Raw genomic sequence first — 19211 nt, forward strand, 5'->3', positions numbered from 1 at the left:
CAACAACAACCCAACCTCTTTAAAACAGGACACATGAGTTTGTATTTATTCAACATTAGTCCTATGCTGAGTAGACTCATCGAAATTAATGCTCATACCTAACTTCGGTTGATTAATTTTAGTGGGCCTACTCTTGAGTATATCTTCATTGGATACAACCCACGGATACCCTAACTGACAGATAGCAAACTCACAGCAATGCACTGGCATGCGCAAGAAGGGATTGGCACATTTGTCCATTTTTGTTTCAGTTTCTTATTCCCCCCCCCCCCAGAATTCAGAGCATATCCACAGCACATATAGTGTATGCATTTTTATGTGCATTACGTGGCTGGAGAGCTGCACTGCAAAATTTGGAGAACTGCAAATTCTCAAGGATGCCTGTGTTTCACTTCACATATCGTTTTGGAAATTGTGCAACGAGTAGGTTTGCCTTTAAATGTGAACTGAAATGAATTTCTCCCCCATTCATACGCATAAGGGCTAGAAACGTCTTTTAAAGAAGGTTTGGGTTCTCAGGAATTTCATATGCTTTTGTGGTTGCAGCGGACACACACGCAGAAAGAGCCCCGAGAACAGAGACCAGCAGTACTGCTATTAGTAACAACAATAGGCTGCACAGGATCAGTCCGTTGGCCAGTTTAATATTATTTTTCAAGCCTTAACGGCTTCAGCTTCTGGAGCACTCATGAAATATCTGGCTTAATAAAACATAGGGCCTGGCTGTTTCCTTGCTAGCTTGGGAATTTTTTTCCTCCCTCCAGAAAAAAACAATTATCAAGTCTGGCCAAAATTCTGACTCCTTGGTAATTACTAGTAACAAAGTGCAGCTCTTTAGGGCTTTCTTAATATTGTGTTATTTTTAAAAAGAAAGGGGGGAGTGAAGGGGGGACGGGGGAGAAGCATGTTTCAATTACCTCAAAGAAATATGATTACATGAGGGTCAAACAATTAAGCTAAATGGTTCATGTGTTGGTTCATTACTTTCCCCATCCATAAACTCAGAGGGCAAATTGCCAGGAGTCTCAAAGTAACTGAAAAGCAGGGGAGACAGAGGACGTTCCTCCCCCTACTTGCTTCTCCCAACATAACCCTGTTCACAGCCTCTGGTGCTTTACTGCAGTTATGGCATGCCTAGGCTAGGGAAATGAGCTCTGCTTTAACTACATCCAGGCCCCAGTCTGAACACACAAGCGGAGCTAAGGGCTCCTGCCCACCTTACCTTTTGTCTAGGCACATTTTTGTGCTACAACAAACACAGCCCCCAAAACAGTCCCATTTTGACACAGTTATATAACCCATGATTTCAAAGCTATAAAAATTGTGATGGGCAGATCACACTTCGGATTAGTCCAGATTCCCCTTCCCTGCTTTAAAACCTCAAAGAACATAAGAAGGGCCTGTCTGCTGGATGAGGCCAATGGCCCATCAAGTCCATCAGCTTGTTCTCTCAGTGGCCAATCAGATGCTTGTGAGAAACCTGCAAGCAGGAGCTAAGCGCAGCAGCACCTCTCACCACTTGCAAGACTCGGCAACTGGTATTCCGAGAAGGATAGCTGGTTAGAGCATGGTGCTGACAGTGCCAAGGTTGGAAGTTTAACCCCTGTATGGGAGAGCTGCACATTCCAGCATTGCAGGGGGTTGGACTAGATGATCTGCAGGGTACTTCCAACTCTACAATTCTATGATTCTATGAAATACTGCCTCTGACAGTGGAGCTATTATATCCCTGTTCCATAATCACTTTGTATCCAACTAAAACATAAGGAAGGTGCTCTGATAATTTTAGTTACTCTTTTCTGTACTTTTTTGTAATGCTGTGATGCCCTTTTTGAGATGAAGCAACCAATATTATTGACACTGTAAGTGTGACCGGCAGCAAAATTTTGGAGTGTCAAGGAACCTGTTCAGGGTTCCAGCCAGCCAGCCATGCCCTCTTCCAGGATCTTCCATTCCGTACTCTGTCTCCCTGCCTCCACCTCAACTGCTTGTGGCTTTTTCTTTCTCAACATCCAGCCAACATTCTGTGCCCATTGAGCATAATCAATCCTCACTGAGCTGTTTTGGGGGTCGGGGTCTGTCTTAGCAATTCCCCAGCCCCATTGTTTTTGTGCTTCTGTAAACCACGGGGTGAACTTGTGTTCCTTGCAAATATGAAAAAAAAGTCCATCCATTTTGCCGTTGCCCCCGTGCAATTTCCAGAATGCAATCACATTTTGAAGTTAGAGCTTTGAATAAGGCAGCGCTGGCAGTTCAGCTGTGCCTTGGTGTTATTTTCATTCTTCTTCTGAAATTGCAGAGTTCTTTTTATCTTGTGCATAGTCAGGACAGACAGAGTGATGATGGAGACTTCTGTGGGTGGGGGGAAGGAAGCTGAACCTTAAGCAGAGCTACTAAGAACTAAAATACATGTCCCTATTTCATTGGAAAGTAGTTTGGCGTGTGTGGGGTATATGTGTGTGTCTAACCCTGTCCATTTTTCGTTCTAGCCACACGCATTGTAGAATGCAGCCTTGACAGCTTTCCACTGGTGTAACATGGCGGGGGGAAAGGGAATTGTAAACAATGGGTTTAAAATAACAAAGATACACAAGAGTCTCTTGACAATTCAACGAGAACTTAAATGTATGCAAAATAAGCACAGTGACCATTCAGTATGGCAGTTAGTTTGGAGGTGATACAAATCAACTTGCTTAGCATAGTAGTGGGACTGGTAGCCATTGTCTCTAGTTAAACTCAGTTAATAGGTTCAAACTTTCTAATTAGTTCTTATTCACCTAGTCCTCCTTTGGATCTCTTCTTTAGAAGAATGGCAACTTGGCAGTGTGTTTGATCTGCTCATGGCTCATGGGGAGAGAGAGACTACAAAACTTTCCCTTGCTTATGTGAACTAAAAGAAAGATCACTGGTCTTTCCAGTGAGATACAGTACACAGGAGGATTTGATTCCCTCTCAGGATGTCTTTGGGAGTATCAACGGATAGATATGAAGACCAGGAGGAGGAAATTTGTATGCAGAACAGAATGTGAAGGCAGAGGAGAACTGAAAAAGCAGAACCATTAATACTTGTTGAAATGAGCTGGACCCCTAGGGCAAATGGGGCACTGCCTCACCAACCTCAGTCAGCTGGAGGAGGAGGAGGGTCCTGCTTCTGAGCTTGCCTGGGCATCTGCTTGGTCACTGTGAGAACAGGATGCTGGGATAAATTACTCTTCAGCCCAATCCAGCAGGCTTCTCTGATGTCCTCTGGAGTCTTTCACTGACACTTTTTAACTTCTGTTTACTGCTGGCTGCTTTGCAGCTGTTTTGTTGTCATTCTTATTCTTGTTTTATGGCTGCAGTTTTTAATGTAGGATTTTTATTTTTGGTGCTGGGATTGTCTTGCTTTATTGTGTTAATCATTGTTTTAGTCACTGTAATTAGCTGCCTTAAGCGCCTTGCATTGAGAGGCGGGACATAAATAAGTTAAATTGAGCGTGCCTGATGACTGGAAGTTTAAGGAATGGCTCATACAGGGGCCCAACTGGCCACCTCCTCCTTTGAAGGTGAGATGTTTTGCTGGACCTTCATGCCAGGTGTTCTTGACTGATGCACTCATCCAGAATTGTCTGCCTCAACAGTGTTTTATTTGAAGGGGGCAAGGCCAGAGCAGTGAGTAATCCAGAGTCACAAGAAGCAGCCTTTTGGGGATGGATCACCTTGGCTCACAGAAGCCTTCTGTTCTTGCATTCTTGCAGGACACTTGTTATCTACTCAAGGAGCACTGATGTGCCACAGAATGTGGTATGAGAATAGGAAGCTGTTTAGTGCCAAGTCAGGCTATTTGCCCCTGTGTAGCCCCAAGGGTGGGGAATCTTTTCTCCAGCCAAGTAATATGTGCAAACATGCATGTATATGTAACATGCGCACAAAAATGCATTTATTAGTGAAAAGGACAATAAAATTATATTATATTATATTATATTAGGGGAAATGGGTTGCAAAAATATAAATGTTTGACAGAATTGCATCCAACAATGTGAAAATGTGTATATTAGGAGAAAGTAATATTGGAATGCAAACTGATATGCAAATGTGGAGAACTAAAGCTAAGGCTGGAAAAATTGGAAACTGAAATTGACAGATTTGCCAATCCTCCCACTCCCAAGTACATGTTCTTCAGATTGCGGCCTTATGGTAAGACAGGCTCAGCCACAGAAGAGACTGCCAGGGAGTCATTGTGGGTGCTGAGGTGTGATTGACAGTAGTCAAAAAATATTTAAGACTGGCATCAGTTTCCTTTCACATGCTTTTTTACCCTCCTTGTGGTTTTCCCCTTCTTTAAAGGTAGGGCGCTAACTGATTAAAATGTGGGTTTTTTTCATTTATTAATCATCTACATTGGAATAAATTTGTACTTTACGAAACCTGCAACATAAGTACACTTGTTAAATTGTAAGGTAGTATTAGATCAGTCGCAGCTTAATGAGCAAAAGTAACCACACGTTGTTAGAACATGTTAAATTTTTCTCATCTGATCCTTCTTACTGTGGCATGGCAGAACAAAACAACTTTAAAGAAAAAGAAAAACCTACACAATTCACAGTTGAGCAGTACTTTTATTAGGACAAACTAAAATGCCACAAAATGACGAGTTTTCAGGTCCTCCAGAATTCTTCATTAAGTAGACTGCTGTTGTTTTTTCTTATGGATCAACCTTTGCTTTAAAAAACAAAATAAAGGCTATGTACACAGCAGCAGCTTTAAACACCATGAGCTTGCTTTTCCCCACTGAGTTTCAAATGGTTTTCTTACATTGTTGTACGGACCAGCAAGAGGGCAAGGACCTCTTCATTACCTTGTTTGTTTGCCCATGCCAAACTACAATTCACACATGTGCTGTCTGTCATCTGCTCATGTGCAACAGCTGCCTGAAATGTACACACCTCAGTGTAACCACGGCTTCCATTTGCAAATCACATGGCAGGTGGTTTGAGGGAAAGGACACCAGTCAGGAATATTTCTTAAGAAGCTACAGGATACAGATGGATTGTGGCTAACATTGTGTGGCTTCAAACACCAGTGATGGGAGAGCAGCGGAGCTGGAATAAACAGTAACGTGTACATAGCTAAATTAAGCAATTGATTCTTTTTGGGGGGGGAGAGAATAGCCCATCCTGTTTATTTATGCAGCATCCCTCCATTGCTCAGTTAGGAAACTGTTTTATACTGAGTTGGACCCATTGGCCCACTAACTGAGTTTTGTCTGCACTAGGCGTTAACTAAGGATTGAGCCCAATATTTTCAGTTTTGATGTATGTCTAGGGGCTCGGGATTTGTTCCCAGTCCTACCTAGGAACCTACAGGGTGTAACGAGGTGTAATAGGCTTATGCGCACTCCGCCGCCATGCGTGATAACCTGGAATGCAACCCCCGTGCAAATTGGGCGTTGCCTGTACACAACAAGAAAATGGACTACCTAGAAATCACAAAGTAAAATGGCAGCAGCGATGATCGCTGGGAGGAAGGGTGTGTGCAAGAATACAACTAACAAGTCACATTGCTGGTGAGATTTAAAGTGCATCAGTGAATAAAAAGTCTAGTGCCCTTGTACTTTAACCAGCAATATCAAAAGCAACAGGATGGCCATTGTGTTGCTTTTGATACTGCTGACTCATATTTTGCAACACAGGGGTTGGTTGGTTTACTCATTCTTGTACCTTAACCAGCAGCTTGACCTACAAAAGACAAGAAGTGAGCACTGTTTGACACTTGAGATGTGTGTTTTTGGGGCCCACTCTATTCCTGTTATTGTATTTTTTTTTAATTAATGTTTAATTATTCTAACCCACCCTGGGAACTGCTGGTGAAGGTGTGTAACAACAACAACAAAACAACTGCTGCTTGAAGTTCACTTTAAGGCACAGTTACATTAGTCATTTGAAAAGTGACCATCCCTATCAATGTAGCAACTAAAGCTTTAGCTGATTAATATTTTTGCTTGTTTGCTGGACTGGTTAAATGTTGTAGATCCTGATTTGGGGCATGGATAATTTCAGAATGGATGGTGGTTAATAATGGGCCATAATTATTAATAATAATTATGGTCAGTAATATATTCATTTCTGCTAAATAACTCTGATCTGATAATCAGGTCAAAGCAACAGGCTCCTCTAGATTACCGTCTTTATTGAACATCCATCCTGATTTGCTCACAAAAAGCTAACACAGGGGTTAGACTATGACCCAGAATTTTTTGAGTTTTTCCTCTGCTTTGTTTAAAGTGCAGTTAGGTGACAATCAGCACTGGTTTTGATTTGCTTGTGGGGTGTATATATGGCTTACCATTAATCATTTGTTCCTATCACACTTTTCAAAAAATTTCTCTGTTACTTTCTTAACTTCAAAAGCCGTTTTAAAAAGTAGATTTATTGAGCCAGGGCGACAGAGTGCTTTAATCCACTTTAATTGCACAAGCCTAATTTTCTGGAATACATTTGAATCCCACTTGTGACTTTGGACTTGCGGAATAATTGTTCTACATGCCTATCACCTCACCTAATCCCATACTGAATCCCACCGTGCAGGGAACAAATAACCAATCCATAGAATGCACTCCTAGCATGTCAAAGTAAGGCCAGGAGCAGACCAGTGCAAATTTAGACACCTCCCTAGCAACATCCACAATCCCTTGCAAGGTCCCCTTGCCATGAGGATCATCACTGGACTGAGCCCAATATTTCTAATTGCCATTATTTTTATGTATTTGATAGCTCACATGAGTTGTATTTTGTCTTAGAGTGCCACCTACAGGCTCCCTGCCTTTCTGCTTCTCAAGTCGATTGCTATTGGGGGGTCTCTGAGCAATAAGATCCAGGTTGCCATGTTTTGAGCCTGGGCAGCCTTACATTGTGTTTCAGACCTTAAAAAAAGAACTTCATTGCTTTCCACATTGGTGAGCAGCCCAAAATAGATAATGCTACAGATTGGGAGACCCCTGTTTCCAAATGGTTCTTTTTCAGCTACATATGCATAGAGCAACACCCATATACAGGTCTACATCATTGTAGGCGATAGCCTTGTGGCCGTTTTGGCACACTGGCATGCTTAATTGCCACCCCAGTAAAAACTTCATCAGCCAGTTTTCTGTTGGATGGTCAGGTGCAAAGGAGGACAGGGCTCCCCACACCTTTTATAACAGTTCAGAAAAGGAAATTTCATCAGGCATAGCTTGCATGCAGTTTCCTATACATCTCTTTCCCTGTTTACTGTCTCCCAGTTTCTCAGCTTTTAACCTGGAGCCCACTCGGCACACGTAGGACTGCCCAGAAACAAATGCTTTGGCTGATGCTGTGTGGAAATGTTTCTAGGAATGATTAGGTCACTAACGCATGCTTATGGAAATCTCAGTTAATTGGCTCCCTTGGTTTTAATCAAATGACCAATTCCCTCTGCTTACATTTGCGTTACGCGTATCTGCACTGAGCAATAGCTCTGAAGAAAGTAGCTTACTTTATGTTTGCTTTTAGATGGTGCATGCATATATCCCTAAAGGGAGTCTAAAGCCATTTCAGAGGGCAATGCTTCCCAAACACCCAAACACTTTTAAAAAAACCCTTATTTAATAGATTTATATCCCACTTTTCAACTAGAGTCCCCAAAGTTGCTAACAACACCAAAGAAGCACATGCTCAGAAAACGAAACAACCAGTCCTGCCACAGTAGGAGTTGGCATCAGCTGCAGTTAGTTGGTTCTGTGGCTGCCAAGGAGGAGACAGGCCAGCTGGAGCTGGTCTTGAAGCTTCCCTTGCACTCTTCTTCCTTTCCCATTTAATGGTCAGATTCCAAGCTAGAATTTCTCTAGTTTTAAATTTTGATACTGTACCATTGTTTAAATTAGCCTTCACCAACCTGGTGCTTTCCAGATGTTTTGGACTCCAACTTCCATCAGCTGGCCAGTAGTCAGGGATGATGGGAACTGTTGTCCAAAACAATAAAGTGTAGAAGTGTAAAACCATTAAGTCCAGATTCCAGAGTCTAAAATTACCTAATTGTACTACTTTTCCTGACTCTGCTTCAAGATTTCTGAATCACCTTTGACATCTGCCTACTGCTTGTCCTTGACACTTTTTCATGGCTTGTTTACAGTAGTGACTGGGGATGGAGGAGAAATTTGATTTAGTACATATTTAAAGCCACATCTATCCAATTTCCACTTTCCAAAACAATTATGCAAACTGAAACACACTCATCTGATTTTTGCTATGCAGTTCTGCAACCAACCAGTGCTTATATAAGCGCACATATAAGAGGAAAGTATGCATAAAAAGGAAGATATTTGTGAAAACAGCATACAAATATGCTTTAGAGGAAATTGCTTCCAAAAATGTATACATTATTTAAAACTGCATATAAAACCGTGTTTATTGGGATAAATTTGTACTAAAATGTTAATGAATTTCCATTTTTTATATATATATATATATATATATATATATATATATATATATATATATATTAATCCATTTGGCGCAAAATGTGGAGAACTGAAGATTGGAAAATACTGAGACAACTGAAATTGACAGGTCCTTCTGTTCCTAGTGGGGATTTGCACATGTTAAGGGGCTATCACAAATTAAATAGTATGGGAAGTAGTATCTTCCTGTCACCACACATAATTTCCATCTGGTCTAATACAGATTTTCTGTTAATTCATTGTTAATGTACAATGATATTTGTTAATTCAGCAAGGCATTAAATGTTGAAAATGCATGTGTAAACTCGCCCAGAGTCCAGTTGCTCTCAGCTGAAACCATTAGTCAGTTGGGATGCCCACTAACCAGGAAAAAAATGGCTTGGCCTATGCGTTGTGCCATTAGAGGCTATGCTTGATGGGATAAATATAAATGTTGTCATTGCATAGCCACAGATCAAGCTGCTGTTAAAGGGTTAGTTACAAGGGTTAGTTGAAAAGTTGGCCACTTCCTGCTTCCAGCTGCAGCAGCTGCAGAGAGCAAAGCAAGCTGCTCTCCCAGAATCATCCCAGGTGTGGCAGATGTAGCAGGGCAGGGAATCTTATCACTGTGTAAAATCAGGAGTAATCCACTGAAAACAACTGAAGTGAAAGAAGGACTCAGCCAAGGAACCGAGTCTTGCCAGCTACATCAGATAGACCTGCAGATCAGCACATGCCACAAAGCTTTGTTTCAATATAGGCCCTTCCCATCCCTAATTTATTTGTGATTCTCCCGGTTGAGAACGAGTGTCTACGATTGCCACATCTGCAATGCATGATCACATCTTTGAAGAGGCAGCGTGGGGCTGTTGTTGATACATGCATGTCAAGTAATTAACATTACTCATTAATGCTTATCTCTCAGCAAATTCACCCCATGTACATCAGTATTCAAATAACCAATCAGGGCCATTTCCATTTAGTGAGCCACAAGTCCTCCGTTTCTAATAGCCGAATCTTCATATCGGGAAAGTGTGACTTCCTCAGGGAAGGTTAACTGGCAGCCTGCAAGGATGGATTTCTACCACCACTTCTCAAGCCAATAACTGTTCGCTGTGGCAAGCCTACACAATGTTAATCAAATCCTGTTGAGAAGTTTTGCTGACAGAAAAGAAAATTACTTTCCAAAAGTTACAGGCGATGAGAGGCTTCCATGCTGTAATGTTCCATCTCTGTTTTGTGGTTTTGTATGCGGTCTCTTGGGCAGGCATGAGGTTGCATTCACAACTGAGAGGTCTTTTTCTGCTAGAGGCGTGGCTACCTTATTATGGAACTTAACTAGCCATGAGGAAATCAGTTTGTGTAACAAAATATATTCCTATATTCCTATTTGAATAATAGAGCTCCACACCCCAGAATCTGGAAGTTAGCAGCCTCTGTTATAAAGGGAAACAACTTTAAGTGAAAATGGTTCCTTTTTCTTCTATTAATAGTACTCACTATTATTGTTAATATTTAATAATATAAGAAGGTAGCAATTTCCGTTCCGACTTCTATTTTTCACAGTCAACACTGTTTGCATTCTGCTGCACTTCAGGTTCTACCAAATACTTTATTGTCTCCCTGTCCGCTATTTAACGTAACTTACATAACTATGCAATTTACATAACTTACATTTCATTTCAATGTAAGGGAAACATCAAAAGACATTAGTTATAATGTGTGGCCTTTTAAAAAACCCCAGCAACAATATAGACGAACACCAATGGTATTCACCGAAATGATTCTTGGCCACAGATGAACATGGGAACTGCAGCAATTTCTACTCTATTTTCTGTTTTTGTTGGAATCATTAAATTATTGATTGCAACTGGTTACCAGGCAGCAGACAGGGGTCCCTTTTCCTAATTTCTACAGGGTGGTGTGGTATGTTGCAAAGCAAAACGCTGATGAAAGCTGCAGCCACCCACCATCTTTCCTTCTAGCTCCCTCTCTATCAATCCCAACATTTGCCCAACCTTCCCAGGTGCTGACGGCAGGTCTGATTGAAGGAGGGGAACCCTCCATTAGCGATAGAGCACACACATTGCGTGCAGAAGGTCTCAAGTTCAGTTCTTGGCAACTCTGAACGGGACTGGCTTGTCTGAAACACTAAAGAGTTCCTGCCAGTTAGTGTTGACAATATTGACCTCGATAGACTTGGTATAAGATGGCTTCCTGTGTTCCTACGAACTAACCAGTATGACTACCACCATCATATCTAGTTTGATCCGTAGAGTTGGGATCAAATTGTGGGAGCTCTCCCATGACTTAAAAGAGGGGAAATCGAGTAAACATGGCACATCTCCTCACTCCAAACTACTGGACTTCAGCCAACACATCAAAAGAGAGAGGCAGAGAGACAGACTGAGGATAATGATGATTATTTCACAGTTGGTCTTCACAGTTGGTCCATTCATCAAGTGGCCAAAGACCCTTCTATCCCTCTTAATTGCTGAATATGCTTACCCACTTGCTGCTTTAGGGAGTTGGTATAAATCTTTGGACAAAATATACAAGCCAGTGACTGAGGGTGGGGCCTTGACACACTTTTTTCTTTGCTTCAAGGGCAGGAAAAGTCAATAGGGTCAGTATCTTAAGAAAGCAAGAGGAAACCAAAGGAATGGCTCAGTGTGACCAATGGCGTAAGAAACGTTCACATCAAGCATATCAGGGCCGGCCCAGGACATTTTGCTGCTTGAGGGAAAACAAAAAGTGGTTGGGGCCCCACTCCACTTCCCCTGCTGTGGCAACTGGAGGCAACGCAGGGAAGCCCAGGAATGCTGAAGCAGCAGAGGAGAAGAGGCCAGAGAGCAGGAAACAGTAGCAGCAGCAGCAGCAGCCCAGCTCTTTCCAAGCAGTGACTGCAAGTGACAAACACTCTGCCCCTTGAGTTATGAAGAACCTCTAGTCCAACAACATATGAAGATTCTCCATCCATAGTGTACTTCATACCTCTCCGCCCTCTAAAGTTGTTTGTCAGAAATTATGAAACTTCCCTAAAGCAGTTAAGGATGAATGAGCAACTGCTGGCTGCAAAAGGTGAAGGAGGAAAAGGGAATCCAGGCCTTGTTGTCAGAGTGACAGGGATCCTCCACTGCCCAAGAAAGATAAATAAACTCTGCTAAATTTTGCCCATTTAAAATGGAAGCAGAGAATGTCAAACAGGCCATTACAAGGCGTGTGCATCACAGAAAGCAGCCGCCGCTTTGGGTTGGTTGGTTGGCTGATGGGTTGAACTTAAAAGACTTTGCCCTTCCACAAAGCGTCCAGGTGATTTTCGAAAAGAAAAAAATATATAAAGCAAAAAATGATAAAGGACACCAGCTGTATAACTTAATGCTGACTGTGCTTGTATGTTGTATGATGGTTTTAACTTTGCATTGTTTTGGCTTTTATGAAAACACCACAACTGTCCCGGAGGTTTAAGAAAGCCAGTTCTTTTCTGCCCAATTGGCAACCCTACCCTGGGAGACCTATCATCTTCACTAAATGCAGGAATAGCCAATGTGGTGCCTTTCACATCATGTTGGATTGCAACATTTACCATGTGTGCCCAGCTGCCCAGAGCTTTTGTCATGTTCCTCCATTTCAAATAAGAGGTTTGCACCCAAATGCTGTGGATTTTTTTGCTTTTATTTATTTATTACTGCAAAGCAAATGCTTCTCTTCATCAGAGCGGGGGTGGGGTGGGGATTTGAACACAGAAAGAGCAGCTTTCAACCTCTCCTTTAAGGGATACGGTTCCAGCATTCCATGCTGCATTTTTCAGCATCTCCGCCTTGCGCCAAAACGCCCCAAACTACCAGCGTGCTTTTTATTACTGCCTGCAGTATCAGATTCACATCTATCCTTCCATATGGAAAACATTTCATGTGTTTGATGTAGTGATACAGATCTTCTTATTGGGCAAGCGGGCTGGGGACCCAACGTGTTCATGTCATGATGTCATGGTGTGCCAAATGCAAAATAGCATTCGTTTATAGTTTAATACATCCTTGTGGACACGAAGAGGGCAAATTCAGTAGCATGTTGTTTCTGGTTGCATTTTGTTCCCCCACTGTGCTCTGAATTGGTCACATCCTGGAGGCAGGGGGCAAAAAGGATAATCATTATGCTGACTGCTGCCCAAAATATTCTAGCATGGCCTTTGCCAACCTGGTGCCCTCCAGATGCTATGGATTGCAATTCCTTTCAGCCAGCTGGAGTTGTCATCCGAAATACCTGGAGGGCTCCCTGTTGGCAAAGACTGTTCTAGCATAAGCAACATATCTGTAAATATAAACTGGATAAACTGAGACCTGCAACAAAATGTCCATCTTCCTTATGAGGAATGGGAAACCTGCAGCCCTCCCGATGTTGTTGGGACTCCAACTCCCATCAGCCACAATCAGCATGGTCAGTGATCAGGGATTGTGGCATCTGTAGTCCAGCAACATCTTGAGAGCCACAGGCTCTCCGTCTCTAGTCTAGACTCATCTTTCACGGGCCTCCTGGCCCCAGTTGATTCCGTACTGAATGTACTTGTTGGCTTTCCTTGCTGTTCCAGGGCATCGACAGAAGCTTGAAGAGCAAACCAAAACCTATGGGGATCGTTTTGGGGAGCTGGAGAGGTTGCGGCACCCAATGAGGATCACTCCCACCACCCCCAACCCCCGAGGATCTTTGACTGCTCCTGGACACTTTGGGACACAAGCACAGAGTCAGATCCAAGGTAAACAGATTTGGTTCCTTTGTAGGCTCAGGCCTTTCTGCAAATGGTCCTCCTGCTGCAATAAGTGGAGCTGAATACGGGTTTGGTTTTCTTAGTTTGGCTAAGCCACACAGCAGCATGCATATGCAAAGTTCAAGGTGCCAGATTCAAGGTTGGTGTACAAAGTCCTATATAATTTGGGACAAAGATGCCTATTACTACTACTACTTCTACTTGGGCAACCCAAAGCAACTTACAACCAAACAAACAGAAGGTCATCTCCCAAGTGATCACTGTATTCTGCAGGAGAATCCTCCTGCAGATACCACCTCATCAGGAGGTCTGTTCCATTCAATGCAGAAACCAGGCCTTTAGTGTGGTGGCACCTACCCTTTGGAGTTCTCTCCTGCTAATGTACCAGAGAGGTGCTGTCTCTGTCGTCTCTATGGCAGCTATAGAAGACTTTCCTTTTCAAACATGCCTTTTTATGTGGAGGTTTATTATTATTATTATTATTATTATTATTATTATTATTATTATTATTATCTGGATCTATATTGGATTTGAAGTTGTTTTAATATATGTCAACATAGTTTTATATATGTTTTTATTGCTGATTGTTAAATTGCTTTTCATTGTTAAGTCATTTTGAGGTGTTTCATAGGAAGCAATTCATAAATGAAAAAAAAATAACAATAATAAGTAGGGTGTGCCTTGGCTGGCTGGCTTGAGTCATCTGGTGGTGTTTACTAGCCCAGTTCTGCTGCATTTGCTCTCTTCACTTCACTATAGTACTTTATAGGCTGGATCACAAGTCTTTCTATTGAGGTGAAAGGGGTGAATGTGTATTAATCCAACTGTCCTTTTTCTCAGTCTTGCTCCCTATTTTTCAGGAAGTTCATGAGTCACTACCACTATTTTGCCTTGTATTCTGGGGTGCCTGTTTTAAAAAGCACATGTGAATGTGCTTATATCTGGTGAACAATGAACTTTTCCTCCCTTCCCCTGCCAACCAACCACAGTCTGCTCCAAGAGCAAATATTGCTGAACCATTGCAACTATTCCATATTAAGACCAACCATATTTTTTGTGAGATTAACTGATGTAACTGATTATATGTTGTGTTCAACATTATTGGGGTTAAAATTAAGGGAACTGTCAATTTACAGTATGAACCCACCGCCTAGATATCTGCAGATGAAGGGTATTATACAAATTTAATAAATAATAATAATAATAAACAAATGCACATAATAATGCAAATGCACATCAGTAGCTACTATAGAACAGACTGATGCAGAACAAATGACTACATACTGTACAATGTAAAGTCAGTGGATAATTTTTAGCATTTAGCATTTAGCATTTGTAACTTGCAACACTGGGCAGTTGTGGGTGCCCTAGCCGATGGTGCCCTAGAAGCTCCCCAGACTAGGCACCTCTCTGTCCCCTTTCTACATTTCCTAGAGTGCCTAAAGCAGGGATCCCCAAACTCGGCCCTACAGCTGTTTTGGGACTACAATTCCCATCATCCTTGACCACTGGTCCTGTTAGCTAGGGATGATGGGAGTTGTAGTCCCAAAACAGCTGGAGGGCCAGGTTTGGGGATGCTTGGCCTAAAGCCCCGCTACATCAGGCATCATGGGGCAGTGTGAGAAATTTTAAATGCTGACCCTCATTGTGGCAGCGGACATTTGGGATACCATTTATATTTCCCACAATGCAGTGGAGTGACTCAGCTTTGGGCAATCTGGGAAATTTGAAATGACACCTTGTGACTTACCGCTATTGCTTTGCCCAAGTATAGGCAAAAAACGTAGGGGTGGGGGCAGTGCTTTTTTTCTAATAATAATAACAATAGGTGCCAGTACTCACCATGAAGTTGTTATAGTAAGCATCACACCTTTTAATGACAAAAGAGAGAGGTGCCGTTACTGTGTACCCTTGGGGGGGGGGTGCAGATTCATGAAAGCCAGAATGTTGTAGATGTTAGCATTTTTATGCGATAATAAGTTACAACTTTCTAAAGCCACACTCGGGGTGATATGCAGCATCTTGAAAACCCTAAAACAGTTGAAGCCGCCAGTGTTGGTCATGGTCTGGGGAGACCACATAGTTTTCCTGGGTGGCATTGAGTACGGTAGTCTCTTAGTCTAACCACTTACTAACCTTGAGTAGATTCTGCAAGGATTAAAAAGAGCAGAGCCCTGTTTCAGCCACCACATAGTTCATTGAAGGAAAGGTCAGGTACAAACAGAGAGAAACCAATATGATAGTCTTGCTTCTGCCCCCCCCCCCGAGCACTCATACCATTCAATAACAACCACACAAACACCATACACACAATAACTTCCTCTATTTCTTATGCTCAGACCAGAGTACTGATGATGTTTTGTTTTAGTCTTTTGCAAAAATGGTACCATTCGTGCGCAAAGTGGGTGTATCAGCAGGCTTGATCAAGCCTAGAGGTTTGCAGTCAGCCCAAAAAGAAATATGGGGGGGGACAAAGGACTTCTCCCCCCCAAACACACTTAAATAATGCTAAAAAGCAACTATACATGCATGCAGCAGGTGCCTGACACACCTAGATCTATTGCCATTAAACAAAATTGGCTCCAGGGCTTGTTTGGAAGGCTTCCAAAAGTAGTTCCTGACTGAATGTGGTGCAAGATAGAGAGGGATGGAGTGGAGGAAGCTTAGAGGACGAGGAAGGGACTAGCTTGTGAAGGCAAACGGTTGGGTGACTGGCAGCTGGCCCAGTCCACACCTTCAAAGCTCCCTCTTCTCAGGCGGGGATGCTCTCCTACTCTGGGCAGCCTCATCCCTGAGAAGGAAGAGCTTTAAAGGCTCCCAGGACACACACAAAATGTTTTGTTGCAGGGCCCCATTTGTTTTTCTTTAACCACAACTGACTCAGCCTTAAAAAGCGAACACAAGGCTCTGGCGCACGCAGGTCAGGCAGTTGCCTCCTAGCGCTCATCACCAGAATAATGTCTAGGGTAGGGCAAAGCCAACATTTCTCACAGAATAATTTTCTGGCTCTTGTTTTGTTTTGTTTTAGCTCTTTCTTAACTGCTAGAGAATTTTAGTCCTCCCTCTGGGAAATAATCAGCAAAATGGCCTCCTCCAAGTTTCCCTGGCTGCGAATTTTTAACACAGCCATCAATCCGGTTTAAATATTGTTTACTATTATTTTAATATTGGTCACATCCACACCACATGGCTTACCACAGAGAATCCTGGGAGCTGTTAAAATGGTATAAATGTGCTTTAACTGTATGGTGTGGGTGTAGCCATTGATAAAGGAGATCATGGGCTTGGCCCCTTCTGGTCCCTTCTCCCTTCCTTCATCCACCAACATGAACTAACAATAGAATTTCATTTTGACAGCAACTGAGCTGCAATTTCTCAGAAAAGAATTTCATCATATCTCCCCCAAGAATATTCAGCAAAATGCACCCACACATGTATCTCCCTGCCAACAAACAGTGTGGAGAATTTTCATTTCTCCTCAGCTTTTGTCTAGGAAGGTATCAGTCAAATCGAAACCATCCTTTCAAAGCACATTTATACCACATTAGCAGTTAAGGCTTCCCCCAAATAATCCTGTGAACTGTAGTTTACCCCTCACAGAGTTACAATTCCCAGGATCTTTAACAAACTACAGTCCCCAGGATCCTTTTGAGAAAGCCATGTCCTTTAAATATGTTTAAAATGTCTTCTTTCTTCTTTGGCAATCACTCGTAGCCGAGTAAGATTATCTTCCATGAACACGGTCTTAACAGTGAGTCCGTAGATAAGTGTGGAGGCCAGTACTGGATTCCACAGTGGGGACATAGGTTTCCGGGCAGGAGTTGATCACGGTGATGGTTTGCCAAACATGCCTTTCTCTTAGCTCATTTCTCCCTTTTGTCCTGAGTTCGAGCGTCTTCAAAGGCCATGACACCTTTGGTAAGGGCTGTTCTCCAATTGGTGAGCTCGCAGGCCAGTGTTTCCCAATTGTTGGTGTTTATACTACATTTTTTTAGATTTGCCTTGAGAGAATCTTTAAACCTCAAAGTGCAGCACATTGGTTTTTTTGGATGTTGAGCGATAGGCCAAGCTTTTCGTAAGCTTCTGTGAAGATATTTATGATGGTTTGGAGGTCATCCTCTGAGTGTGCAAACACTATGTTGTCATCAGCATACTGAAGCTCTATGGCGGAAGTAACGATAACATGGCTCTTTGCTTTCAGCCTACTCAGATTAAAGAGCTTTCCATCTGTTCGATATATGATTTCTACTCTGGTGGGGAGTTTCCCTTCGACAAAGTGTAGGATCATGGCAATGAAAATAATAAATAGAGTTGGTGTGATAACATAATCCTGTTTAACACCTGATCCGACTGTGAATGGTTCACTTTGAGAGCCATTGTTATCTGCAATTGTTGCTGTCATATGATCATGGAGGAGCTGAAGGATGTTCATAAATTTATCTGGGCAGTCAATTTTCAGAAGGACAGTCCACAGGGCGTTATGATTTACAGTGTTGAAGGCTTTAGTCAGGTCAATAAGTGCCATATACAAGGGTAGTTTTTGCTCTCTGCATTTTTCTTGAAGCTGTTGAGTGGTGAAAATTATGTCCACTGTCCCCCTAGAAGGGATTCATGGACCATTTTGGGATTCAGGAAGGGTAGCCTTGGATATTGTTAGGAGACAGTTTGCAAAGATCCCTGCAATAATTTTGCCATCCGCAGAGATGTCTTGATAGGTTCCGCAATCCATTCTATCACCTTTTTTTAAAGAGATTGATAATTTTGGCATCCCTAAAGTCTGCTGGGATCTCCTTTCTCCTCCAGAAATTTTCGATGAGCTTGTGAAGCTGTTGTGTAAGTTCAATTCCACCCACTTGGAAGACTTCAGCAGGTATCCCATCAGGTCCACTGGCTTTGTTGTTTTTCATTTGGTTAATAGCTGTACGCAATTCTCCTAGATTTGGAGATACTGCAAGCTCATCTCTAATTTGTTTTTGTGGAATATGTGAGAGGACCTCAGCAGCTATGGGTGAGTTGCGGTTAAGGAGATGCTGGTAATGTTCTTTCCAGCGCAATGCAATAGCTTCTTTATCTTTTAGAAGTGTGGTACAATCTGTTAAGTGTAGGGGGCATATGCCATGATTTATTGCCCCATAGATAGTCTTTGTGGCTTTAAAGAAACACTGCGTATCATGAGTGTTGGTTAAGTGCTGGATCTCTTGAGGTTTTTCTCCCCACCAGGTGTTCTTTAGTTCTCTGGTTCTTCTTTGAACCTCAACCTTAGCACTGGCATAGGTTTTTTTCTTAGTGGCACAGTTTCTATCTCTTTGTCAGAGCTGAAAGGCCTTCCTTTTCTTGTCAATAATGTGTTCAATCTCACTGTCATTCTCATCAAACCAGTCTTGGTGTTTCTTGGTTTGATATCCAATAGTTTGTTCACAAGCTACAATAATGGATGTTTTAAGCTTCCTCTAGTGTTCCTCAATGTTATCAGTGAACTCTGAAAACAGATGGTCCTTAAGAGTCTTGAGTCAGAATGACTGAATCTGTATCCACTGCCCATGTGCCAGTTCAAGACTAGGGGCTTCCAGATTTCACGGTCCTGGGTTTGGGATGGGTTTTTGGAAGATGTCTATGTGTGAATCTGTTTTATGTGTGTAGTTCAGTGCACGCTGACCAACGCACAGTCTTCGCAGTGAGGCTCTATTCTGATGGCATGCGTATCACGACGACCAGTAGATTATTATCTGCTGCAGCCTTCTTCTGCCTTCACAGCTGTTGTAACATGCCACTTGTTATCTTCTGCCTGTTCTGCCATTGAGGACTTTTTGGATCATTCTTTGTCTAGCTCCTCCCCTTTGACCGTACAAGGGTCATAGGAATGTGTAAGCCCACTCACCACAACAAGGTGATGATCCAGCGAGTGTTTAAAATGTATAGTGTGGCTGTGACCAAAGTTTGTACCTATCTATTGTATGCTTTCTTTGAGCATAAGGACACCACACTGGCCAGCTCTAGATAGGGAGATATGGA

General features: G+C 42.4%; 1 protein-coding gene across 1 annotated transcript in view; it reads left to right on the forward strand.

Annotated features, from left to right (window-relative positions):
• Positions 1-19211, forward strand: part of RUNX3 (RUNX family transcription factor 3) — a 138904-nt gene that overhangs the window by 106363 nt on the left and 13330 nt on the right. The window contains exon 8 of the mRNA XM_053398757.1: positions 13023-13187. Within this exon, the coding sequence (XP_053254732.1) occupies positions 13023-13187 (165 nt within the window). The remainder of the gene's footprint in view (positions 1-13022; positions 13188-19211) is intronic.

This window comes from Podarcis raffonei, chromosome 8, assembly GCF_027172205.1.
Source record: "Podarcis raffonei isolate rPodRaf1 chromosome 8, rPodRaf1.pri, whole genome shotgun sequence".
NCBI lineage: Eukaryota > Metazoa > Chordata > Lepidosauria > Squamata > Lacertidae > Podarcis > Podarcis raffonei.